The 25,673-nt window shown below is 40.3% G+C and overlaps 2 protein-coding genes and 1 long non-coding RNA gene across 11 annotated transcripts in view; 2 read left to right on the plus strand and 1 right to left on the minus strand.

The window, feature by feature from the left end:
- The window catches only part of UBE2D3 (ubiquitin conjugating enzyme E2 D3), a 36,474-nt gene extending 26,928 nt beyond the window's left edge, over window positions 1-9,546 (plus strand). For 6 of the 8 annotated variants that reach the window (XM_040598518.1, XM_040598473.1, XM_040598536.1 and 3 more), the window contains 6 exons: window positions 1,392-1,455; window positions 1,541-1,572; window positions 4,098-4,175; window positions 4,953-5,058; window positions 6,400-6,493; window positions 8,054-9,546. In XM_040598518.1, the coding sequence (XP_040454452.1) occupies window position 1,455; window positions 1,541-1,572; window positions 4,098-4,175; window positions 4,953-5,058; window positions 6,400-6,493; window positions 8,054-8,099 (357 nt within the window). In that variant the 5' untranslated portion in view covers window positions 1,392-1,454 and the 3' untranslated portion in view covers window positions 8,100-9,546. Of the gene's footprint in view, window positions 1-1,042; window positions 1,133-1,391; window positions 1,456-1,540; window positions 1,573-4,097; window positions 4,176-4,952; window positions 5,059-6,399; window positions 6,494-8,053 lie in introns of those variants that run through there. The other 2 variants (XM_040598482.1, XM_040598526.1) reach the window with 2 other exon arrangements.
- Window positions 9,547-13,968: 4,422 nt separating this feature from the next.
- Window positions 13,969-24,847, minus strand: LOC121090273. The gene is made up of 2 exons (XR_005828512.1): window positions 24,606-24,847; window positions 13,969-14,360 (listed from the first exon to the last, which is right to left on the minus strand). It is a non-coding gene; the product is annotated as an uncharacterized LOC121090273 (long non-coding RNA).
- The window catches only part of MANBA (mannosidase beta), a 58,388-nt gene continuing 49,616 nt past the window's right edge, over window positions 16,902-25,673 (plus strand). The window contains exon 1 of one of the 2 annotated variants that reach the window (XM_040598619.1): window positions 16,902-18,156. Coding sequence is in view for 1 of the 2 variants with exons in the window: in XM_040598611.1 (XP_040454545.1) it covers window positions 25,199-25,456 (258 nt within the window). In the remaining variant the exon portion in view is untranslated. Of the gene's footprint in view, window positions 18,157-25,101; window positions 25,457-25,673 lie in introns of those variants that run through there. The other variant, XM_040598611.1, reaches the window with a different exon arrangement.

The raw sequence follows: 25,673 nt of genomic DNA on the forward strand, positions 1-25,673 counted from the left end.
AGCATGTGTAGAAAGGGGAAATCCAGGACTAAGTTTGCTTAGTGGGTTTTGGTGGGGTTTTTTTGGTGTGTGTTTTGGGTGGTTTTTTTTTAAATGTATGGACTTCTGCATGCTCACATGTTGAAATGTTATTCTCCCTGTGTTTGCAGGAGCTATCATCTTACCAATGAACAAGGTGTTTAAGTTACAGGGAACGTAAGATTTTTTTCCCCCCTCATTTTGAGTTGGGTTACACTTAGTAAATTTTTATGAAGTGCAGAATTTGTGGATCTTCCCAGGCAAAACAGTTAGCTGTCTCGTCCAAATATGCATGTGTTTCCAGCATAATAGATGTGTCTGTGTTTCTTAAATGTCTGACAAAGTAATGGAAAGTTCTTGTTTTAATTGCTTGTATAGACTTGTAGCAAAATAGCTTGCATGCAACTTAATATATGGGAGAGGGACTGAAGGTTTCCCTCTTTTCATGACTTCTAGATGCCTTGACAAGTAAAGATTTATAGAAGGTTCTGAAGCCATTTTTATATTCGAGAGAGCAGGGAAAAGGGAAAAGGCATCTGTTACATTCTTAAACTGTGAATGTATACATTTATTTTTAAAAGACACTCTCCAAACAACTTGTGAAGCTCTTAAACAAATTAGTGCTGAGCTTCTTTGATTGATCACAGCAATTTTGATACAACACAAGGGACCCTCCATCTGAAGTTTGTTTTCATTTCCTCTGTAATGAGGAAGGGAAGGAACTGTTTCCTCAGCTCAGTTATGCCTTTAAAATTATGAATAATGGTCTTAAATGTGAAGTTTAAAGTAAAAAATGCAGATATTTTGCCTGATCCCAACACTTGTCAGCCTCTTTAATTTTCCTGTCTACTTTGATATATGCAAGATAAATACCTGCTGGAGGTAGTGGGGAAAATGAAACTGAATTTTTTTCCTTTCTGTTCTGAGTTTTGACACCAGCTGTTACATACATAACGCTTTCTGTTTCATAAAGACTCATCAATAGCTTTCTCTCTTCCCACTTCAGCCTTCTCTAGCTAAGAGTGAATCCTTGAAAAGCTTGACCAAGAAGTAGTTACTTTACCCGCTTCGAGCTCTGCGTCCTGTCTTCCTTTCTGTCCCTTCTTCAGCAGAGGTGTTTCTTACAGTAGTAATATTTGGAAAAGCATAGTCATTGTAGCTGTTTACCTTAATTGCTGGTTTTGGTGATTGTTGTCTCTATAAAGACATTTTTGTTGCTGATCTAGTGGTTCTAATAGTTGTTCCTGCACGTTCTTCTGTGTTTGTGTATGAAAAAACTGTTAAGGGTTTTGGCTGGATATGAAGTGAAAAATTAGTTAGTTCGTTAATGTTCCTTCTCTGAGTATTTGTTTGTCCTTTTTTTTTTCCTAAAGGAACTCAGTGACTTAGCCCGTGATCCTCCAGCACAGTGTTCAGCAGGTCCCGTTGGAGATGACAGTAAGTAACCTTAAGTTTTATGTTTTGTTCGGCTAACTCAAAGCACATCATGCATAGATAATAATGCGGAGTTTTTCTTTTGTAGTGTTTCATTGGCAAGCCACAATTATGGGACCTGTAAGTATTCTAATTCTTGTGATGTAATATTAAACTAGTAGTTCTTATTCAGGAAGAAACTGTGGGGCTTTTTGTTTTACTTTTTCTTAAACTACCCTTATCAGGCTTTAGTTCTAAAGGTACTCCTTACAGTAGCAGAAAATGAAGGAGGGGGGAAAATTAGTCTGGTTTTATTGTGGGAATGTTTTGTGAGAACACGTATTTCAGCTGAAATCATCTCTAGAGCAATGTTAGGCATTATCACTTCATCTAGAAATTTTGCTTGCATTTAACTTTCTGAAGCTTGACTCTGGCATGAACTTTGTGCTAGGAGCTGGTCCCGGTGTCAGGAATTTGTTGGGATGCTTTTGTGTGGATCTTAGAACAGAACAGGGACTTTCTATTTGGTCTGATGTCATGTACTGAGATCTTGGGTACTTTTAGGAATAGAAGGGGGAAAAGTCACTGGAATGTGAGGTTCCAGTTATGACTGGAGGAGAAAAGTCAATGTTAAATGTTCAATAAGCATCTGAAACCTGAATGTGAGTTTTTTCTTGTAAAGAAGGCAAGTACTTGCCTTTACTGAAAACCTAACCTGCGAACATTTGACATCTGGGGTTCTCAGGGCTGGTTATCTATATTCAGAAAACAAAACCTTCTGTAACTTGAAGACAAATATTAGATGCCGGTAGACTTGCAGCCATGATGTGATGCTTCTGGTGAGGCTACAGAGTAGGAATTAAATATCAGTGATGCTTAATTGCTCTGACTTTACATTTAGCTACAAGTCTGGGTTTAGGAGGTTGCTACAGAATATGTGCTTATTAGAGGTTCACCTGGCTGGGAAGATGGCTCTCAATTCTGAAGTTCCTGGTCATCACTGATTTTAACTAGGTGCTTCAAAAAGATAAAACTGTTCAATAGCTATATTCATGCTTAAATGGCAAGGCATGTTCTGCCATACTATACTGAGTAGGACTTTACATGACTGATGTCTGCATGGTCATAAGGTGTTAAACATTGGTTGAATTTAAATCCGGTTTATTATTTTAGCTTCCCCTTCTGGTTTAATAAAGTACAGTTCCTTTTTTCCCCACATGGTTTTTGTGGTGTCAAAAGGTCTGCATTCCTGTTTCGAGATTGGACAGAATTGTGGTGTTAGTAGTTCTAGTGCTCCTGTGGTGTTGCTTAGTGCCTTTAATAACAGATGAGGCTTGCAGAACTAATCACCTGGCCCTTCCACAGGCTGTGATTTTCTTAAATAGCTGTAAGAGAGCTTGCATTGGTTTAACCGTGTTCTAAGAGGAGTTTCTGAAATTCTGAAGATGTGTCCCCAGAATATATGCAGTAAAAGGGTTGCTTTCTGGCTCCTCAGGGCCTCGCATAGGACCTATTGACCAAGTACAAGAAGTTGTATCTTGATTGCTAGGTTTTCAGTAGAGATTGGATAGGGTATAACCTATGTGTCTTCAACTTCAAGTCCCTTGTGTTGCAGAATTTCATTTTTTGTATTTAATGAAGTGAGATGTAGTTGTTTCCTTACACTGGTGAAATGTTCTTGCAATTAATATGAAAATTCAATTTACAAATAATTGAGGGTGTACCCGGTGTCTCAAATTCGTTTTCCCTAGCCTTGAATCTAGAATTAAAAGCATTGTAATCTTCAGGTTAAACAATGAAATGTTAGCTCTATTTCAGAAGTTTAGTTATAGTTTCAAGTAAAGACTTGCTATATCTTCTTGTAACTAATAACTTACACAATCCCTATTTAGTCACTCCCTTTATTCTCTGCTTACTATCAGCTTATTTACTTCCACACGTTGCTTTACTGCTAGTAGCTAACACCTAAATGAATTATCCCTGCAGTTGTTTCTTTGGAGCAGGGAAATGTAAAATAGTTTTTCATATTAGGTTACAGTGAATTTCTAATACAGAAAGTATTAAAATTAAAAATTTCAAATACAGAATTAAAATTCACTTTAATCTCGGTGGGGCATTTTATTTGGTGGCGCTTGTAGAATGAATTTTCCTTGTTTTGTTTTTGTCTTGTTTTTTGTTTGTTTTTTTTTTTTTTTTTTTTGCAAGGAACAAGGAATTAGCTGTGTATAGACTTTTTTTTATGCAGGCCTGAGCAGCACCTGAGGCAAGGGTGGAACTTAGGAGGGAATGGGAGGCACTTGGAGCTGTCTGTGGCCCCTGGGCTGGTTGTAACAAATGAGCTCCAAACACAGAACTTGAGTTTTTGAACCTGACAGGATCCCTGCTCTATGAACATTACTTTCTGGAGCTGCCTCAGAGGCGTTTGAATGCTTTTGCCAAGTTGTCCTGAGTGTGTTGTGTCAGAGAAGCTGTTTTCTATGAAGTTCTAACTTGGAGAGGTCCATACAGAAAGTGACCTGTATGTGTTTGCATCTCTCTTGTGTTGGTGGATTAAACAGTTCAGTTGTTTAAATAAACTTCCTCTCCTTTTAGTTATTTAAAAACATCTTCAGCAGTACTCAGTCCTAAAGATTAATAATAGGAGAATTATTTGTTTGCTTTGACAGAATGACAGTCCATATCAGGGTGGTGTATTCTTCTTGACAATTCACTTTCCTACAGACTACCCTTTCAAACCACCTAAGGTAAGTATTGCCTTCTCATTTGTGAAATTAGGGCTCTTTAAAAGTGCTCTTTAAAGAGCAGAGTACAGGACAGAAATAGTCAGCTTCTATATTGCAGTATTGTCTAATTCTCACTTTTTTTCACGCAATCTTACAGTATATTAGATAGATCCCTCTCTGGCTACCACAAGAATGGGTGTGTTACATATGTTTTAGGAGCAAATTCTTATATGTGGATTCTGAATGTCTTGGAATGATGTTGGGTTTTATTTCTGTTTTTTTCTTAATCAATAGGAAAACTCATTAGCTTTGTGTTACTCTTAAGAGTTCTTGCTGAGGGGACTGTCAAGTATTAGTGGTTAGGGTTGGTCTGTAGGAATGTGACAGTATGGATAGGGATTAATGTGCTGAGTAATTGTGAAGTATACTTTTTTGTAGCTTTATCAACCACTAGCGTTGTCTTCCAATTTTCAGTCAGTATAAAAGTGCACAGTTGGAGTGACTGCAATGTGAAGTTCTGTGATAGCAGTGTTACTGTGGTCCAGGCACTTTGTGTTGTCTTCCGGATGTAGGCACCTGTGATTAAAACCAGCCTTGTACTTGCCCTCTCTGAAATAGTGCCTGGTAACTGGAAACTGAGAGGTCGTGGCTTAGGTGCGCTTACTTGAATCTGATGCAGTTTAGCTGCTTAATCCTTTTCTTTTAGAGTAAATTGAGTTGACTAATACCTTGATTGAGAAAAAAGGGTCATGTCATCGTCATCACATACAGAAACACACTTTTTTCTTCTTGTTGCAGGTTGCATTTACAACAAGAATCTATCATCCAAATATTAACAGTAATGGCAGCATTTGTCTTGATATTCTAAGATCACAGTGGTCTCCTGCTTTAACTATTTCTAAAGGTAACTTCCATGAAGGAGAAATGTTTCCATCTTGTGTTGATTATTGTGCTAAAAAGCTTTGATTGTTGTGAGTTTTTTACTGGTCTTTTGATTTCCCTTACACATTCTAGCCTGTGTTTTGCCAATTTGATAATGATACCTTCCTGCGTTTTTAATGGATATTTGTTTATTCTAACACCTTCTGCTTCATGGCTGTTTAAGGCCTTGTCCGGCCTCTTACTTCCTTCAGTATTCTTAGCAGAGCTTACTAGCTTGGAGCCAGAGAAATCTGCCAGCATTTGGACTGAAACAGGCCAGTGGTGGTGTATTTGTGCTAAGGCTGAGAAACTGGTAGCTGTCCATGTAAATACACGCTTGCATGTTAATTTAAAGATGAGTTTAAAGTCAGTTTTTAGTAATGAAATCTACCTAGTTTTTTGACTGTGTCTAGGATTAAATACAGAGTTATATTGGCATATTTCTGTGGAAATGAACAAAAGAAGACTGTTACTGATGTGTTGCTTCCTGCCACTGTGCATTGGTATTGTATTACGTTACTTCATGAACTAAGCTTACTGATTCTACTTCAGGATAAACTGATGTTGTGCTGCAATAGAAGCTGTGTTGCTTTCCTTATTTTACTATAGTGCATAACAGTTTTTATTCTCAAATATTTCCATGATGATCAAATTTTCTTTTGCTTCAAAGCCACTGGTCACTGTGGCTTCAAAAGATCCATCAAAGTGCTCCGCTGTCTATAGAACTTGTAATTCCTGTCTGTCCATGGAGTTGGTTTGTGATTTGAATGTAGATTGACTACATTTTAATGCTGTCACTATTGTTTTTCTTTCAAAGCTGGTGTGAGAGCAGAGGATGCAGTCCTCATAGCTGCCTACAACAGTGCTACTCCTTTATGTTACAACAATACATGTAGTTTTATCAGTGCAGACCAGGGTATTGCTAGCTTACAACAGAGGAGGAATTCAGTCTGATATTTATTTTTTTAAATAGTTGGAGGAAGTTCTAGTTTGATATTAAAACATGGAATATAGTGGTCATGAGAATACATAACGTGCTGTTGTTGACTGCTATGTTGTGTCATAGTGCAGTGACAACAGTGCTGTTCTCGTGTGTGCTTGCTGACAGCAGTAAGTATTGGTAAATAGGAAACACAGTTCTGAGGAACTTTTAAATCATTCTGAGCTTTTTAGATTGGGTTACAAATTTATTTAGGCCATATATCAGGAAAAAGCTTTTCAGGTTCTCTTCTGTGCTGACATTGTGCTAATACAAAGATCTTGTGCTCCATTGTTTCTGAGATTGTTGCTCCTGTTTTGCATTGAGAATTCTTTTTTTTTACAGTTCTCTTATCCATTTGTTCACTGTTATGTGATCCAAATCCAGATGACCCACTAGTGCCAGAGATTGCACGTATCTATAAAACAGACAGAGACAAGTAAGTACAGAGTTGTGTAAGGCTGATATTTTAACAAACCTTGTAAGAGTGGATTGTCAGACAGCAATTGTTGAGTGAGCCTTTTTTTAAAATCTAGAATGGAGTGAACTTGTGTGTCAAAGTACCACCTGTTCTTGGTAGTGCATAATTTAAAACCAAAGGGGCTTAGTATCTTTGAAGTTGTGGGTGAAGGAGACTTTTTCTCACATGCACGGCAGTACTTCAGAGTATGTATTGCTCAGTGTTTTGCTTACCATGGTTAAATAGAATATAGTTAGCTCTAGATAGCTTTGTTATTTAGGTGCTTTCTTTTGGTAGCAGTGTGGTGTTTAATTTTGGTGCTTCCCTTGAAAAAAGACTCTAACACTTTTTTCCTATCTGTGTTGAAACAACTTTTTTTTGTGATGTGTTCTTAACATCTTGCACAGATAGAATTATATGAATTTCTTTGAGTTTTTCATATATGTTAATGCTAAATATACTTGTCCAATTAGGTACAATAGGTTAGCAAGAGAATGGACAGAGAAATACGCTATGCTGTAGGGTAAGAATATCTGCACATCATGGTGCATTTAACAAAATGGAAACTTGTCAGCACTTGGGTGCTGCATGCTCTAAGGCACTGGATTCACTAACAGATGCACCAATTACTGAACTTGGATATTTAACAGCTTGATCTGTGGTTAGTGTGAAATGTATTGGCTAGTCACTATTTCTCACAGATACTGCTCTTGCATGGCCAAAAAAAAAAAAAGTATGAAATAATTACCAAATTTTGAGTCAGCTTGTCAACTTGTTCTGGTAAGTATTTACCCAGATTTTGTCAGAACTTTTTTAAAAGGGATGCCCTGTAGTGAGACCTCATAGACATGGGTGAATTTAGACAATACAAATTTCCAAGTTTTTCTTACTCAGCAGTGTCTGTCTTCTGCATATAAACTAGGAAAATGTATGGGGATTATGTTCTGCTTGTATAGTTGAAAATTAACTTCTACTGACAAGCATGGAGTTAAGTATAAACTAATTGTCAGCTCAATTCCTGTGGAAGTGGTGTACTTAAATATTCTTATGTTGTTTTTAAAAGTTGAGTATTGTATTCACGTGGAAAGAGAATATGAAGTGTGAAGAAATGCTGAGTGTTATTTTACTGTAAATGGGAAATCTCACATTCTGTATCCGATGATGATATTAAGCAAGTAGTCTTTACTTACGGCATGTGGTATCTTTAATCTAAGGACAATATTTAAACAAAATGCTCCCCTTGCCTCTCCCACCCCAGGTGACGTCTGTTCCTGCCTCTTCAGTAGCTTTTCACAACACACTTCTAGCAAATCTGCTTGTGTTGAATTTGGGGTGTTTCATATAAACTGGAGAATATGCCAGTTAGCCTAGGGAGGGATTTGTTCTCTTTTTTCAGTTCAAGTATATCTTAGTGTAGAAAGACTTCTTTTAGTGTGAAGATAATAGGGAGATAGGGATGAAGTGGTGCTCAATCATTAGCTGTTTAGGAAATTGTCATTTTCGTGCTGACAGTAACTCAATTCCTGTTTTTCTTTGCAGGTACAACAGAATATCTCGGGAATGGACTCAGAAGTATGCCATGTGATGCTACCTTAAAGTCAGAATAACCTGCATTATAGCTGGAATAAACTTTAAATTACTGTTCCTTTTTTGATTTTCTTATCCGGCTGCTCCCCTATCAGACCTCATCTTTTTTATTTTTTTGTTTACCTCCTTCCATTCATGCACATGCTCATCTGAGAAGACTTTAGTTCTTCCAGCTTTGGACAATAACTGCTTTTAGAATCTGTAAAGTAGTTACACAAGAACAATTGCCCAAGATTCAGATTTTTTTTTTAATGGAGCATGTGTATTATGTGGCCAATGTCTTCATTCTAAGTTGGTTATGAGATTTAAAAACAAACATTCCTCACTGCTCTAACAGATACTGAAGATATCACCTGAAGGGGGGAGGGGAGATGGATGTTCATTTTTCTCCCGTCAAAGAAGTAACATTGCTGTAGCAACATCCATCTTGTTCCAAACCTTCCAGTGTTAGAGAACTGAGGTTTTATTACATACTTTTGCTCATAACTGATGTGTCTGGAGAATTGGTACTGAATCTATAGCATCAGCAGAACAGAAAATGTGATGTATCTTATGCATGTCAATAAATGAATGACCAGTTCTTGTTTTACAGAGAATGGAAATTGGAAGTCAGACATCCCTTGTATTCCAAAATAGGGTCTAAGAACATTTTTGTAATTCATTTAAATTTTGTTAGGAGGCCTGGAGCTATTAGTTAATCTGTCTTCCAAAACACTGTTTAATATAGCACTGAATAAATGATGCAAGTTGTCAATGGATGAGTGATCAACTAATAGCTCTACTAGTAATTGATTTTATTTTCTTCAATAAAGTTGCATAAACCAATGAGTTAGCTGCCTGGATTAATCAATATGGGAAACAAAATCTTTTGTAAAAGCAAAGCTGGTTTTTGTATATACTGTTGGGATTTGCCTCATTGTTTAACATCGAATAATGATGTAAAGTTCAATAGAGTGAATCTTTTGCCGTTTTCAGTTATAATGCTCAGTCTGTTGCAGGTTGACACATTGTTCGGCCTGATGTATGCAGAATTAATAAGCTAATATAGTAGTGTAGCCTTAGTAGCGTGCTACACTTGGTGCTGGGAGCCCAGCGTTCAAGGATGGACTTGGGACCCAGCAGATCTGAAGTGGTGTATTGTGGAGATACTTCCTGGTGCACCTGTGTTTGCTGACTGAGAACCTTTTTCTTCGCCTTGTACACTTGACAGCTGAAAGATCTTAATGTGGGAGTAATCATGAGGCAAAAAAATATAAAATAAAGTACTGTTTTGATGTGGGAATTGTCATGAGGCTGTGTTGAAGTGACTTTACTATGTGGGATGTTCGTTACCATTGAAAAGGACTTGTTCAGCCATGCTGCCATTTACATTGACTATTTTAATGCAACAGACACTTTCCTCATGTCAGGTGACTAAACATAAATAAAGACTCGTTGCTATTGGATTTTTGTTCTACAAGAAACATTGTCTTGTGCCATTAGTTTATCTTTGCAGCAACAAGGGCATTATTAAACATCCGGCTCTCCTCTTCTCTGCCCTCTTCCTTTATATTCCCTTGTTTGATTTTTTTGGTCTCCATTCTTACCATCCATTGCTTCACTTTCTCTAGTCTTGTACTATCACTTTATTGTGCATCTGTGACTTCACACTGGCACCACTTTTGCACTGCTTAGTTATGTACATTGATTCCTTGTCCCCACATGGATGTGGAAAGCTAGATGTAAAATAAATGTTAGACCTTAATTTTTATAAAAATTTGAATATGTAGTTTGGACATGGTTTGTTCTGGTTCTATGCTATGAAAGTGAACTTACTTTAAAGTCTAGTTGGCTTGAAACTTAGAAAACTGGGCTCTCTTTAAGGGCGTATACCTCACTGAAATGATGTTCTGAGATTTGTTGATGAAGTCGCAGTTAATATGGTGTTTCTGCTTTGCTAACCAAAGATTTTTGCTTACACCCTTTTGCTGGAAAATTGGATATACTTAAAATACAGCTGCCAGTAGCATTACAACTGAGGTAAAAGTTTATATTTTAATCTTACAAACATGTTGCTCTTACCTTTTTGGTAACTGTTAATTTGATGATGATTACTTTGTCTTGGAGTCATAGCCACTGAAATCACTTGTGTGATCAACTAGAAAGATGTTTTGTCAGATGTAAGGCACCAGGCTCTATAGAACTGCAGTAGCTGTGAATGAGCAGGGAAGGGTCAGGGAAGGAAAAGAGTAAAATACTACACAGAAGATGGAAATCTTGTTTGGACCACTATGTATTTCTCTTGTACATCCGTAATAGTTGTCTTGTGATAATTTTTGATAATTAGAAAGTGTGTATTTTAATGGGAGAACGATGGGTGAATTGTAGATGTTTTATATGCGTGCCGGAGGTCGTGCTGAGACTTAAAACCTTGTTATTTGTGAAGTGGGGAGCGGCAGGTGTGTTGTCCTTGAAGCAGTGCCTGGGTGTCTGGCGCAGGCTTCCTGCGGAAGTTACATGTGGGCTTGGGGCTCAAGTGGGAGTGCAAGGGGAGGAGCTGGGTAACGAGCTAATAAGGAGACAATGAAAGAATCTAAGAACTTTTACCAAAACAAAAAGCTTAATTAGTAATTACCTTGGTGAGTAATCTACCTACCAAAACCACAGATAGTCTAAAAAGTATGTAGTAGATATTAATTACTATAAAACATATGAAGGGAAAAATACTTTTGATATGAACTTGATGTGAAAAATGAAGGTTTTGGGAAAACACTGGAGTAAGTTGTCCTGTCCAGCTCTGTTAAAAGACTCATTTCAGGATGATAAAAGCAATAATAGCTTAAGAACCCAGGGACCAGCTCAATCCTAGAAGTCTTATATTGAATAAAATCTTTTAATGTTTTTTATTTGAGACTATTGAGAACAAAGTGTCAAGCTAAAGTTCTAAGATTTAACAAACATGTAACAAGGAAAACACTTAGACTATAGTTTTTCTGGAATAATTTTTTTAAGACTTCTTGCTGTGTTTAAATGGGGTTTGAGTTTGACAACACTATTCTAGTCAGCATATTCAAATTTCACTTAAACTTTCAACGGTTTTAAGCACATGAGTCTTTCAGGATGTGCGGAAAAAATTGATCTGTAGCATTGCTTAGGGATATTGTTTTTTCCCCTGTCTGCTCAGACACACACATCTTCTGTATTGGTTGAAAAAATGAGTGTAAACACGTTAATGTGTGTATAAACATTTACTCAGTTGCACTGTGCATAGTTTTTATATAAAGGTCATGGATGCTAACTGAAAAGTTTGGCTTTAAGCAGAACATGGCAGCGTAAGGTCTGATTGCTATGGAGGCATGGAACTACAAGCTGGCAAATAAAAGACAACTAGTCAGTATATAGGTGTGCAGATGTACTATACCAGTCCTGTTAGATTTGATAGTTACGCAAAAAGGAATTGGCATTAATTAAATGGGTAACTTAATGGTTTAAACATTCACTGGAAATGTTCTAAATAACTCTTTAAATTGTATTCAGCAGCCTCCCTTCAGTTGTTCTCTCTTGCCATTTTGTTTCAAAAACTGTGAGCAGTGGCTGACACACCAGAGGGCTGCGCTGCCATTCAGCGAGACCTGGACAGGCCAGAGAGCTGGGTGGAGGGGAACCTCATGAAGTTCAATAAGGGCAAGTGTAGGGTCCTGCACCTGGGGAGGAGCAACCCCATGCACCAGTACAGGCTGGGGTTCACCTGCTGGAGGGCAGCTCTGCAAAGGAAGGGCCTGGGAGCCCTGGCGGACAGCAAGTTGCCCATGAGCCAGCAGTGTGCCCTGGTGGCCAAGAAGGTCAGTGGTACCATGCTGGGGTGCGTTAGGAGGAGTGTGGCCAGCAGGTCGAGGGAGCTTATCCTCCCCCTCTGCTCTGCCTTGGCGAGGCCGCATCTGGAGTTGCTGGGTCCAGCTCTGGGCTCCCCAGTTCGAGAGAGACAGAACTACTGGGAGGGCCCAGCGGAGGGCTACAAAGGTGATGAGGGGACTGGGGCATCTCCCTTATGAGGACAGGCTGCGAGAGCTGGGCCTGTGTAGCCTGGGGAAGAGTAAGAGGGCGTCTTAGCAATGTGTTGAAGCAGGGACAGGTGTCGAGAGGATGGGGCCAGGCTCTTTTCAGTGGTACCCAGTGACAGAACAAGGGGTGATGGGCACCAACTGAAACACAGGAAGTTCCAGCTGAATATGAGGAAAAACTTTTTTTACTTTGAGGGTGACAGAACAGGCTGCCCAGAGAGGCTGTAGAGTCTCCTGCAGAGGCATTCCAGACCTGCCTGGACATGGCGCTGTGCTACCTGCTCTGGGTGAACGTGCTTTAGCAGGGGGGTTGGACTAGATGATCTCCAGAGATCCCTTCCAGCCCTGACCATTCTGTGAAATCCTTCACTGTAAAACACTAGTTATTTTATAACTGATACTGTCATCTGAAGCAGATGCCATGGGTCTGTCAGATGTGGCTAGTAATTCAGAAGAAATCTGTCTGGCAAGTCCCTAATAAAACTTAAAGCATAGTAAAAGTTGGGAATCAGCTGAAAAATTCTTGCAGTGTTTATAGATGTAAAAAAAAAGATAGTTTCTTTTCCTGGTTTCTGTGTAGTTCTATACATGAAAACTAGACCAAGACATCTTTTTCCAGTAGAGTTAAATGACACGAATGAGCACTAGAACAATGGAAAGACTAATAATCTGTGATCAATAAAGGATCTTGAGGCATAGATTATTTCACTAGAACGTAGGTTACACTAATTCCTCCAAGCCTGAAAATTTACACTGCTTACTCATATACTCATAGGAATAATTAGCTTTATGCTGTTCAGTTCTTGGTGTCATTGAATGGATGCTATTTTACCCCAGTGCCTTCAACATAAATATAAAATGGGCATAAATTGGGAGAACTGTTGGATTTGGATCTTGGTAGACAATTGTTGTATATTTAAAGGCAGTTGGCATGACAGCTGAAATGTTTTTGCTATGAGGGCTTATACATTGGTAACCGTGCAGGACCGATGCAGAGAAAGCATGGTAATCCAGGAAACAAAACTGGGTAAAGGTGGGGTGTAAAGGGAAGGTATGGAAGGTAAACACTGGCTGCCCATATTACTGTGAGGTGAAAATGCCTGGCTGTCAGTTCACGCAGACTAGTGTAAAACTATTTGGCTTCAAAGTAATCTGGAATAACACAATTGATAAACTGTAATTTTAAGTGTCAGGCTAGCCTGTCAAAGAATAGCAGTTCTGGTGAGCAGCTCGGAGTGTGGATGGGAGAGCTTTTTCAGGCGTGTGTGAAGAGTTTTTAATTCTTATATGATTGTTTAGCCAGTGCCCATAAATTGTGACATACTGTTCTCAGTGATGGTTGCAGTAAGTTTGGTCTCCTGTGTCATTTAGAAGCAAGCACTCAGCCTTTTGCAGGGGTAGTTCAAAGCTGTCAGCTTTTTTGTGTACTGCGGTGAGGTGGCAGGCGGTTTGTTTAATACGTATCAGCTGTGGGGGGGAAGTTGGGGTTTAGTAGCTTCCAGGTAAGCAGCAGTAACTTCTATAACCGTTTCTAGAGCAGCTGTCAGTCTTGGGTTAGAAGAGGTGACAAGCATAATCTTTATAGTGACAGGTGCCAGAAATGAAACAGTGAATTTGATAGGACAGCTCCGTGTAAAGTAATACTCGAGAATTTTTTAAGGATGTCTGGTAAACATCCTGTTTGCCTAAAATACCTTTTTTTTTTTCTTTTCTGTCTTTCCATTGGAAACATTGGTGGGAATTCAGTATCTTCAAACAGTAAAGGTTTTTAGCTTGTGAGGGGGGAAGTTTCATCAGGAGTCATACGGTGTCGATCAGAACACATTGTTTTGCAGCAGCTTTTAACTGATCTTTAATCTGGGGTTTTACCTGATCTGGGAGGGCAGGCTGCTCTCTTTAAGTGACTGCTGTTGAGATTGGTTCCAGTTCAGGAGCTGGAGGCAGAAACACCCAAGCTCTGTACTTAAGAATCCTAGGCTTTGCAAATCACCTAGGTAGTTCTGCCTTTTGCCTCAGCTTCATTCATCTCGGTATGAACTGTATATTGTCCCATCGCAGACTTAATGTGTGGAGTATGATCAGTTGCTTCGAAGATGGTTGATGCTTCTCCCTCCCTGCAGGAGGAATGCTGGCGGGGCAGCTGGACGGCTGGTTCTGCTGAAGCTGCTTTGGCATACTGGGGTTGTGGAGACAGAATTTGGAAATGCCTTTCCTTTCACCTGAGATGGGAATTTTGGCATAAATTTAGTCTCTTAGGTGTGATGTCATGCTTCATTAAGAGGGAATGCACAAGTTAAGCTGTCTCCTGTGTTCTTGAAGAGAACTGCCTAACTGGTGATGTTCTTATCTTAGAAAACATTGATAAAAAGCTGAGTGTGACAGTTTCATCTATGTTGAGGAAAAGAGAAGCCTATGCTTTTTTTCCCCTTCTGGCCAGGTAAGCCTCAGGACATCCTATCTCACAGTATTTGATGCAAGTCTAAAAAGAAAAGTGTCCATATAGTCATGGGTCCTGTCTTTTTTTTTTTTTTTTTTTTTTTTTGCTTTTTTAAGGGAATTTTCTGGAACAACTTTTTACTGACTGGCTGTGCAGCTCAGATCCTCTTGGCATCTAAACGAGGAGCTGCAGTTTGCAACCTTATGTACAGAGCTTAGTGGGAGTCTATAACTCCTTCCTCCTGATAAAATTTGTGAAGGTAAATAGCAAAGGTATTGTCAGTCGTAGCTCTGGCAAAGACCACTGTTCAGTATGAAGCTGTTAATTCTTTGGGGAAGGATACTTTTGCTAAAACAAGGTTTACAGTTTCTTTGCCATGGTATTAATCCTGCTCTGACAGTGAATGAGGAAAACTTAATTCACAGATATCTTAGAAACTGAAGGATCTGTTCAATAGAGCCATTTTATTTTTTCCTATGGCGAGGTTTGGAATTCTCTTACTGGAGTAAGAGGTCCAGATCTCTTCTTCATAAGGGACTAGATTTTGTGTCTGTACTCAGAAGAGCATTGTGGAAAGTATCAATATTAGTGACTGTAGGAGTTCTTAGGTAACTTAGTGGAGAACAAGACAATTTCTGAAACATGGCACTGATATATCATTTTATAAAATGGATTAGTGCTGGCTGGCAAATTGAATTTAGTATTTGTGACTGAGTTGTTCCATCCCTGTTTCTGTGAGAAGTCCCTTAGTCTTGCACCTCTTAAGCATACCTGTCTGATCTAATTGACATACGTGCCTTGACAAACTCAGGAGTACGAATTTTACTGGGTTTTTGTTTGTATGTTTTGTTCAGCTTTTGTGTACTTGTGTTCTTCCACCCTTTCTCCTTACTGCAAACCTCAGTGAGGATTTAATTCCTTAAAGTTTCAGGGGACTTCTATTAGAACCCACAGTGCTGAGCCCTTGAGAGGTTGAGATTTATTTTTTTTTTTGAGGGCCTGAGGACAAACCCTATAGAAATACTTTAGCCAGTTTAATTAAAATAGTTGTTTGGAGGAGGTTTTCTTGCTTCAGTGATGCAATAACGAGTAGAAAATCTTACGACATAAGCTTATAAAGGTAGTGTGTCATTAGTGTGTATTAAGCCACTGTGTGATTCTGAAGGTCTGCTGGTACATGTAATAGAAATAAATAAAAGACTCCTAAGAGAGAATGAATGTGGCTTTGCATAAACTTATTTTGCAAACTATTATTTTTTTTATGTAGTGGTAATGCTATAAAATCTTTGGGATTTTCAATAGTTGGGGTGCTTAATACAGTTAGCTTTGCATAAATAATGATGGGGTTTTCATACACTCGGAAGATGGAGGTTTACATTGGTGAGTAGTACTATAAAAGCAGGACAAAGTTTCTTACTGTTTATTTACAAAGAGAAGTTAACTGAAATGTGTAAGCCAAAGTGTGCAGTTAAGCACATACAATGTACACTAGCGTAAGCCTCCTTTGACCCCAATTTTTGTAGTATAAAAATATTTTAGTTTGAGTGCTCGTGGTTTGCTTGGGAAGGAGTTCTAAGCTCAGTAACAAGCTGCCATGGGACAAGTGCAGACGGTCTAACAAGTGTGAGAGTTAGAACTTCCTTGTGTAAATGCATTGTGATCCTATTTCTATTGTAGACTGTACTAACTGCTCTTAGTGGTTTTACAGTTTGAGTTGTATCTCTAAGTCTTGTTTACATAATGATTTGTTTCCTGAGAATCCATTCCAAATTCATTGAAAGCTGCACTTCAAGGTATCATCACACAATGACAAGCGATTGAATTAGAGCGGACGTAGGTAGGTGTCTGTTACTCAATTTAGCTAGGCTTTTTTTGCACTCCTACTTGGTATGTGCTGCACTTCACACTCAGAATTACTGTTTCAGTGCAAAGGATGTGAGTTTTCATAGCCTTAATATTTTCTAAATTGGGAAAGAAGTAAAAATGCATTGTTTGGATTAACCATAAATTATATAACTGAAGCTTTAAGAAAATGCAGGTAACCCTGAAACATTATTTTTGCGCGTAGTATTCTTTCTGACACTGATATGACTGATGCAGGAAAACATTCTAGCTTTTTAGAATGAAAACATAGCCTTGTGGAAAGCATTACCTTGGAACTTTTAAAACTATTTCCTTGAAACAGTTTGGTGGTTTGTTGTTTTTTTTTCCCCCTTAATGTGGTATCTTACTGGCCACATGCATTAAGCTGTCCTTTACAGAGGTGGAAGAGAAAAAAAAAAAAAAAAAAAAAAAGAGGAAGATGAAAAGAGAAGTTGCGATTTGCTGCTTAACTGAAGCTAGAACATCTGTTTCACAGGGCAGCAGACCCAATGCAGAAATAGGTTGTAGCTGATCATCAACCCTCCTGACCTTTGCTTCCCGCAGCCACCCAGCAATGTTGGTCTCCACCCTTTAGAGACGGGAGCTTGTCTTTGCCCATTCCTTGCGCGTACGCCTACCCTACCAGATAGGGCTTTTTTGCTGCCTTCCTTGATCTATGGGGAATGTCTTTCAGGTAACTTAGCTAGGCAGTGCCTGGGGACTCTTGAGTGCTCCTATATTATGAACTAGTATTTTATACAATTGCTAGGGCAGGTAATGCCTTTTGAGGTGCAAAGCACGAAGAAAGGGGGAAGGGTAACTTAGAAAATAATCTTTTAATTGTTCCAGTGGTTCTAGTTGGGAGGAGGAGAGCTTGTAAAAATACTGGAAAAAGTGGATGAAGAAACTTTGTTAAGTTTTTAGGTTAGATGAGTATAGGTGAAACAACTGCCATGTTACTAGGATTAGGAAGCCAGAGTTCACCTACGTGGGGACAGAGTGAAGGGGAAGAGCTCAGTGGTTCTCAGTCTCACTGAATGTTTAGAGAAGTTACCACATAGCATATGCTGACACATACATCATGAATAATTTAAGGTGTGGACAGTGGAGAGGGCAGCCAGCTGCAGCTAACTGATAAGCTTTTCTGGAAAGCTTGTGCTAGGAGGAAGTAGCAGTAATCGTAGTTTGTGGTTACAAGATTATAGGTCACTGCCGGGAAGCTGGAAGGATAAACAGTGGATCAGCATCCTTGGTATTAAGAGAACACAACAAAACAGAAGAGGTCTTGAAAAATCTCCAGATTGTGACCAAGATGTTCACTAAACAATGAGTGAATCTTTCTAGTCATTCAGTGGCTTTCTCGTGTCAGTAGTAAGCTGTCCACAGTTAACTGCCAAAGCAGGAGGTGGCAGAAGGAAGCTCAGTTGTACACTTCTGTCCTCCCAAGTAAACCTTTGTGGCTGTGACCAGCTATGGAGGACTCCAGAGTGAGGAAAAATTTTTGTCAACTTGCTAGGCATCTTTAACTACTTCATTAGACTAAATTACCTACATTATTTTCTTAATAGCTTTAAGTAATTTTTTTGTGTGTGATTGAAATTCCTCAGCGCAGAGTTCCAGGCTTTTAAAACTGTATTTGTCAATATGACCACTGCTGATAAACTGTATTCAAAAAAATGCTGAGAGAATCAACATAATAGATCCTTTATTGACAGGTAAGTTTTTAAGATGGTTTTGCATCTTGAATCTTGTAAGTGCTTAATAACCTTGTGGAGTCCTGACAGCTTCCTGTGGTGAAGCAGCTCTTTTAACAGAGTACCATACCTTTTGAAATGATTGTTTGCTGAATGCTGTTCATTTTGCTAATATGTGGAAAGCGTGAAAAACTTAGGTGGCTGTTCACTCTTTAACTCAGTAATAATTAAAGCTTAAAATACTTCCATAATATTGTGGCACTTCCGTGAAATATTCTATAGACATCAAAATGCATGCTGAGTGTTTATAATCAAAGGGTTAATTGAAGTTGTAGTGTAGCTTTCCTCCTTACCAGTTTAGACTAGCTGAAGATCTTTGCACTTCCTGAAATAATCTTAGAGGATTCCAAGCAGTGATCTCTTGCCTTTTTTAGATCCTTTCTTACAGGCTGCTGTTGCCTTTATGCCTGTCTGCAGCCCTAGTGGTGAGAAGGCAGAGCTCTTCCATGGAACGGTGACGCTTGCAGCAGCTATCAAAATTATAGGCAATAATTTGTGCACCAGGTTATTTGCATCCACTGGGCTCTGAATTTAGCTGTAAACAAAATGGGTGTGAGTAGTTATCTTAATGTGGCCACTCCCTGAAGAGGTTGGGGCCCTTCTTTTGCCAAGGACTGAGCTGAAGGGACAAGGTTCTTTTCAAATTCCTAAGGCTCTTTATTATGTTTCTAGCCATAGAATTACTGCCTGCCTGCCTGCTTTCCAGTGCAAGTATCAAAATACATTTTGACTAGTACCAAAACAACAAATCTGTAGTTATAGTATGAGTTTATGACAAGACACAAGAAAATGGAATGAAGCTGTGTCGGTGGAAGTTCAATTTGGACGTTAGGAAAAGGTTTTTCACTGAGAGGATGGCTAGTCACTGGAACAAGCTCCTCCAGAGAAGTGGTCACAGCACCAAGCCTGTCAGAGTGGAAGGAGCATCTGGATGACACTTGATCATATAGTTAGTCCTGTGAGGGGTGGGGAGTTGGACTTGGTCCTTATGGGTCCTTTTCAACTTGAGATACTCTATAATCCTTCTAGTACTCCTTATTCTCTTCATTTACTGTGGTAGTCTTTCCTTTTTTGTTACAATAAGAATCAAACTTAATGCTTTTTTGTACAGATGGGTATGTATAAAGTAGTATTTTTACTGTTACTTATGTACTAAGTCATTTGGGGAAAAAAATACAGCCCATATTAAAAAGTATGTCTGCTTGATGAATGTGCATGAGTCAATTTCTGTAACTTACTCCTGAGACGTTTGTACCAGTGCAGTGAACGATGTGGTATGTAGCACCGTGGACTGCATAAGGGTGTAGTTCCATCACCCAAGGCGTTTGCACTGGAATCATTCAGACAAGTGAAGATCTTTTTTTTGTATGTAGCAAGGCTCTTGGCTTACACTATTGTGTAAGTGGGGCTTGAGGGGATTCAGTGGGGACTTCATTGATCAAGAATTCTGGCAATTCTTGTAGGTGCTGAAATAATCATTAATATTTCAAGAGGGGGAAAAAATGTACCCACAGTATTCAGTAAAGTTATTTTTAATATTCCCTGGTGTTTGCATTAGGGTAACTTTTCAGAAATAAATGGGCAGTTTGTCCTAGTGCTGAAGCCGGGTGCGTTACCCCCACTAAAGGTTTGAGAAATAGAGGTCCTGCCCTGCCGCAGTGGTTTGTCTGGAGTGACGGAGCTAGAAGAAGAAATGCAGCTCCCAGTTGTTTTGGCAGCTCCAAATCCATTTCAGTTTAACCATCCAATTTATCAGCTATATATTTATTTTGTTTTACGTTCTCACAACAGTCACCTGCATGGAAAACATTCATTAAAACAGTAGGCTGGATATATGTTTCATGTTTATCATAATCTGGTATGTCTTGCACTCAGCTGGAAAAATGCCGAGAGAACTACACAATGTTAGTAAGACTTGGTGAAGCCTCTCAGACTTCCTCGTGGGAGAAATGGTTTGTTACCTGTGATACCCATGTTTTGAGGGATTTAATTTTAGACATTTAGGGACAAGTCATACATTGTGTTGTAGTCACAGATGACTGTCTATTGTTTTAGACCTTTAAGAAAGGCTAAGCAAGCTGCTTCATCATGCCCCCATATGTACTCCTGATTTCCTATTGAGTGTCAGATAATCAGGTTTCATTCTAGATAAGTTTTAAGAAAGTTTTAATGAGCGTTCATGGAGAGCTTGGACAGCACCATGCCTAGTTTTAAGACTGACTTCACTGCTCATGAGATAAAGGGTAAATGACACTGGTCAATGTTACATAATCTTACAAACAGATCGGGAGTGTTTCAAAATTGTTTATACATTGAAGAGGACAAAAGCTATGGGAATTCCACCTTCTAAAGAACTTGTCTTTAGAAATCTAGTCATGCTGGCTTTTAAGATCCTTATGCTTTTTGTGTCTGTGCTATGGAAGGTGATGACCCCAAACCTATATCCTGTTGTTTGAGCCCATCTCAAACCAAGATGTTTTGTAGAAGAATAAATACAGGCTTTTGCCCTGGATACCTGATGAAGTTTTAAGAATATACTCAAGGTATCACCTGCATTTCTGCTTATGCAATTTTAAAATTATTACTTTTTTTTTCTTTTTCTCCTCCATATAGCATTTGCCTGGAGCAGTAGCTTCCCTTCCACATACTTATTTTTAATTACTTGTGGTTGTTAGTGTTGAGTAATTTTGTTTGCTAAGAAAATTCCCTTACAATGACCTACAGACTTTACAATAATTACGAAAGAAATTTTAGGCCTACCATTTAGATTCTTGTTCTGTATTTTGTTCATGATAACCTAGCACAATGTTCTCTTCTAGTGATGTATCAATAGTGTCCTCATCTAAAAGCAATGTTAACTTATTTCCTCATTTTATTTTTAACATCCTTTTTGGACGGAATTCAAGATAAATACAGAATAATGGCTGAAATGTTTTTGCTGTCTGTCCTTTAAAAATCCTTACCTGGAGGGCTCTCTGCACCCTATTGCCTTTATGCCAGCCCAGAGAGTAACTATTTTGCATAGCAGTTCTATGTTTTGCAGCGGCAGTCATGAAACAAAGGACAGGCATTATGCTGAGGAGCTGTAGGGCTTGCATACAGATGTGCTGTACTGTCTGGAGCTATTTAGTCCTATAAACACCAGTCCACTTTTACACCACTATTTATCCAACATGTCTGCATCAATATTGCTGCATCTGTGCAAAGTTTTCAAAAGTAGGTGATCTTTTAGTTGTTTTGCATCTTTGACAAATGGCATGTGGTGGTAGTATCCGAAGTGGTGTATGGTTACCAAAAGATAGCAAGCCGTGATATGGACTGGTGTGAACACAGGTCCTGTTTTGCTTCAGAGGTGGTAACCTTCAGCAGAAGAATGGTACAGGGTGGACAGGTGGGGGCAGTAATATCTTAAACTACTGCACCCAAATCTGTGAGAACCTGTTTGTTTAAAACCTTCTGCATGAACTCATAGAGCATGAATTTGAAAGAGAAAACTGCAGCAGGCTGTTGCGATGACAGAGATTGCATAGCAATTGCAAACAAAAGAGTTCTGGATTAAGACAGCAGAATTTGGGCAGATTCCATGGAACCGCTCTGAATTTACTCTAATAGAGCCAAAGGCATGGTTTTGCCTTCAGCTTTTTGTCTTAGTTGATAAAGAACATACACTTGCAGTATCATAAAGTCAGAATTGTAGTAACCTAAATTTGTGGCATTTCAGAAAGAGACTGACTGTGGTACATGGTAAAAGAAAGCCATACAAAAGATCTTGCTTTGTGTCTCAAGATTTTAAAAGATAAAACCAGAGCCTTCAATGACTCTTGTATCTTTAAACAGTAAAAACATTTGTTTAAAAATACCCTCAAACAAACAAAAAACAACCCCTAAGACTGGGACATGAAAATGACACATGATTTAACTTAATTACAAGCCTTGAACAAGGAAACAGCATGTTCTCAGAATACTAAATTACAGCATTGTTTTTAGGTTGAGGGTTTTTTTCTGTGTGTTGCTCCAGTCAGTCTTCAGCAGAAAGAATAAAAGGCAAAGAAAACACGGAAGTACAGTAAACATCTTGAAATGCAGTTTCCTTCTTACTGGGAAGCTACCACGTGACTTGCTGAAAAAGATTTATTGGAAAAAAAAAAGCCAGCTTGCAGTACTTCGGTAGCATTAAAACTTAATTCTCTGTAGATCTGCTTCTTGAGAAATAATACCTTATAAGATCTCTCAAGCAGCACTACAGTGTTAAAATGCTTTTAGTGTTGTATGAGTGAATTTAAGGAAAATAACACAGAAATGTTTGATTTTACTGAAAGCATTACTTATTGACAGATGAGGGCAGAAACAGGCTTTCTACTATTAATGTGTAATGTTTTTATTATAGTCTGAACTTTTAAAGGTGAGAAGATACTAGTTTTTAACTGAATTCTACAACATGCAAAGCCAGTTGGGGGGGTAACTCGATCTACGATGATGGTCTTTTCTGCCAACCTCACTAAAAGATGGCTGGGAGTTGAACCAAAATAGGACCTGTATTTCAGTCAGTATACTGAATGTGGGTTACTCAGTCTTAAAAATACACACAGAGTAACTGTTCCAACAGCTAAATTTCTGCACAGAGTTCTGCTGCCAAACAGTATGGGTCCTAGCCGTTCCTTTTTGAAGTTGGTAGCAGAGGTTTTTTCAGAGTGACAAAAAGAGCAGCTACTGTTTCCCTTCTTGCACCAGTATGCCTCAGAACTGTGTCCCCCCCCCCCCTTCCTCCCACCATGCTCCCACAGATGAAAAAATCACCTGTGGTTATATCATGTACTTTTTCTTTCTGGCATTTTATGTTGTTTTGAAATGAAGGGTTGTCAGCTCGAAAGACTTTGGGTCGAAAATATAGAGACGTTGACCATGTTCAGTTATGTTTTAAAGACCTAACTAGGGTGGGTTCTTATGGTGTGCTGAATTAGCTGTGTGAAAGCCACGAGCTAAAACAACTCTAGTATCCCCATTCTCATCTGGAGTTCACTATTCCACCCTGTGCTACATACCAGGTGCAGCAGCATGTTTGTCAGTCACACTTTATTCTTACCTAATTCGGTGTTTTTAATTGCATATATGTTGTTAAACTAACTAAATCTTTAGTATCCCAAGGTGCTTTATGTATTCTTTCCTCCTTAAATTTAACAATCTATAATTATAGACAATAAGAAGACATAAGTACAGAAATGGAAAAACTGAATAAAGTCCTGCAGTTAACTGGAGTTTCTTTTAATACTATCAGTTGCATTTCTATGCAGAATCACGCGTCTATGCCTACATGCAGTTAGTTTGCTTTCTTTGTGTGCACAGTGACTTGAGACTTCTGTTAAAAGAAAAATAACAACCATATAGTAACAGGGAGACAAGTGACACTACTGGTAGCATTACTATTTTAAAGGAATTTGCAAGATCTTCCATTTTTAAATATTTCACCTCACTTAAGTATACTCTGAGACTGCAAATCACCTGCCTAAGATTCTGATCTGGTTCATAAACGAAGTAAAAATTACACAAATCCAAATGGAACATCCATTGAATCAACCATGCTTTAAGAATAAACAAAACCAAATAAAACAAAAAATCAAAACCCACTCCAAAATGGCTAAAGTAATGGAGTGGTTGGTGGAACAAACATTTTCAATTTCACAGTGAGCTGTGAAGGGAATAGTTATTTGTATCCAATACTTTCTAATGTGTTCTCAGCTGAGCAGGCATACAGGGAATCTAGTCTCGAAGGTTCTTGCTCTTCTGTGCTATGCGGTCACAACCTAGTGGGCTACTCCCTCTTGGAACTGTGAGAGTGTCTGAGCACTTTTCTGTGTGGTGAGATGAGATTCAGTGGATGGCACAGCTGTTTTCCACCTGCTGTGCAGCTTCATCTGGAGGAACAGCTCCATGAAGTACATCCATGCCATGGTATGACACATGGCCAGTTCACAGAGGTGATCTAGGCCCCTCTGCACCAGGGTTCTGTGGAAACAGCATGAAGTAGGGTGACTGGCTACCCCTAAAAGAGTACTCCAGGCCATGGCAGCCTTTCCCTCCATCCACTGAGCCCTTTAAGAGCTTGTTGCTTTAATTCCTGGGTTTGGGCTGTGAATGAAGGGATAAAGCTAGGAAAGCTGCAGTGTGGTACTATGGTTGTTTCTTTGGAGCTCACTCTTCTGCTCCTTTGCAGATGAACATACTCAATTTTTATAAAGAAAAAACACAGTAACTGTGCTAGCACTGCTTTATGAGAAACCAGAGTATTTTTTTTTTTTAGATCTTCATGATGTTTGTTCTGGTTTTATATGCCTCTAATTTTATGGGGGGAAAGGTGGAAGCCTGAGGCCATATAAAACCTCATGGTTTGAGGGAGCCAATACTGAGAGTACCTGTTGCGGGGCTGTCACAGCTGCTCCTCGTTCCTCCCACTCTACTGCACTTTCTTAGAGCTCCAAGCACATTTGGAAGATCTGTCATCTCATACTGCTCCTATTATCAGCGTTCCACTCAACCTCTCTTCGGAGGAAAAAAATACAAACCCAAGCACCTTTCCCCGCCTTTCCTCAGCTGCTGGTGCGCCTGCCTGCCCCCCGCTGTGCCACCGGCTCCCGCAGCCGGGCGGGCGGGGGCGGTGCGAGGGCCCGTCACCGCTTTAGCCGGGGAGGGGGCGGCAAGGGGCGCCCAGGGCGGGCTGCGCTCGGCGGGGCCCAGCCTCCCCGCGGCGGGCCGGTCGTGCTGCCAGGGGCCGCGCCGCCTCGTCTCCCCGGCGCCATCTTTGCTTCCCGCCGCCCAGCGGCCTGCCAGCCCTGAGGAGCCGTTAACGGGCGGCGGGAGGAGGCGCGCGCCCGCCCCGCCCCCACCCCCAACGGTCGCTAACGGCCCGAAGCACCGCCCCGGCTCTCTGAGGACGCGGCTGGGCCGCCGGGGCCGGTAACCCCCCCGCCCGGCCGCCTGTCGTCCTGCAGCTGCGCCTCCGCGGGCCATGGCGGGGAGCGCCGCTCCACCGGGGCCGCCCGCTCGCTCCTGGCGGCCGCCATGCCGTCTGTCTGCGGGCCGAGCTGTGCTGCTGCTGCTGCTGGTGGCGACTGCGCGGCGGGCCGGCGCCTCGGCCGCGGGCGGCCCGGAGGTGCGCAGCCTGCGGGGGAGCTGGCGGCTGGGCAACGCGAACGGCTCGGTGGTGCTCCGAGGGGAGGTGCCGGGCTGCGTGCACACCGCCCTGCACCGCCGGGGCCTCATCCAGGTACGGTAGGCAGCCGCGCCCTGCTCGCCGGCTCCCCCTCTCCGGCGGCGGGGCCGAGTCTGGCGGCGCCTGAGGCGCGGCGGGCAGGGCCGGGCAGGGAGCCGCGGTGAGATGGCGCCCGAGGAGCCTCGCACCCGCCGTGCGGCTTCGCCGTGGGCAGCCTGCCGAAAGGAAAGAACCGAGCCCCTGTGAGGGGTCTGCAGGAGTGTGGCTAAAG

The sequence above is a fragment of the Falco naumanni genome, chromosome 1, assembly GCF_017639655.2.
Source record: "Falco naumanni isolate bFalNau1 chromosome 1, bFalNau1.pat, whole genome shotgun sequence".
Lineage (NCBI taxonomy): Eukaryota > Metazoa > Chordata > Aves > Falconiformes > Falconidae > Falco > Falco naumanni.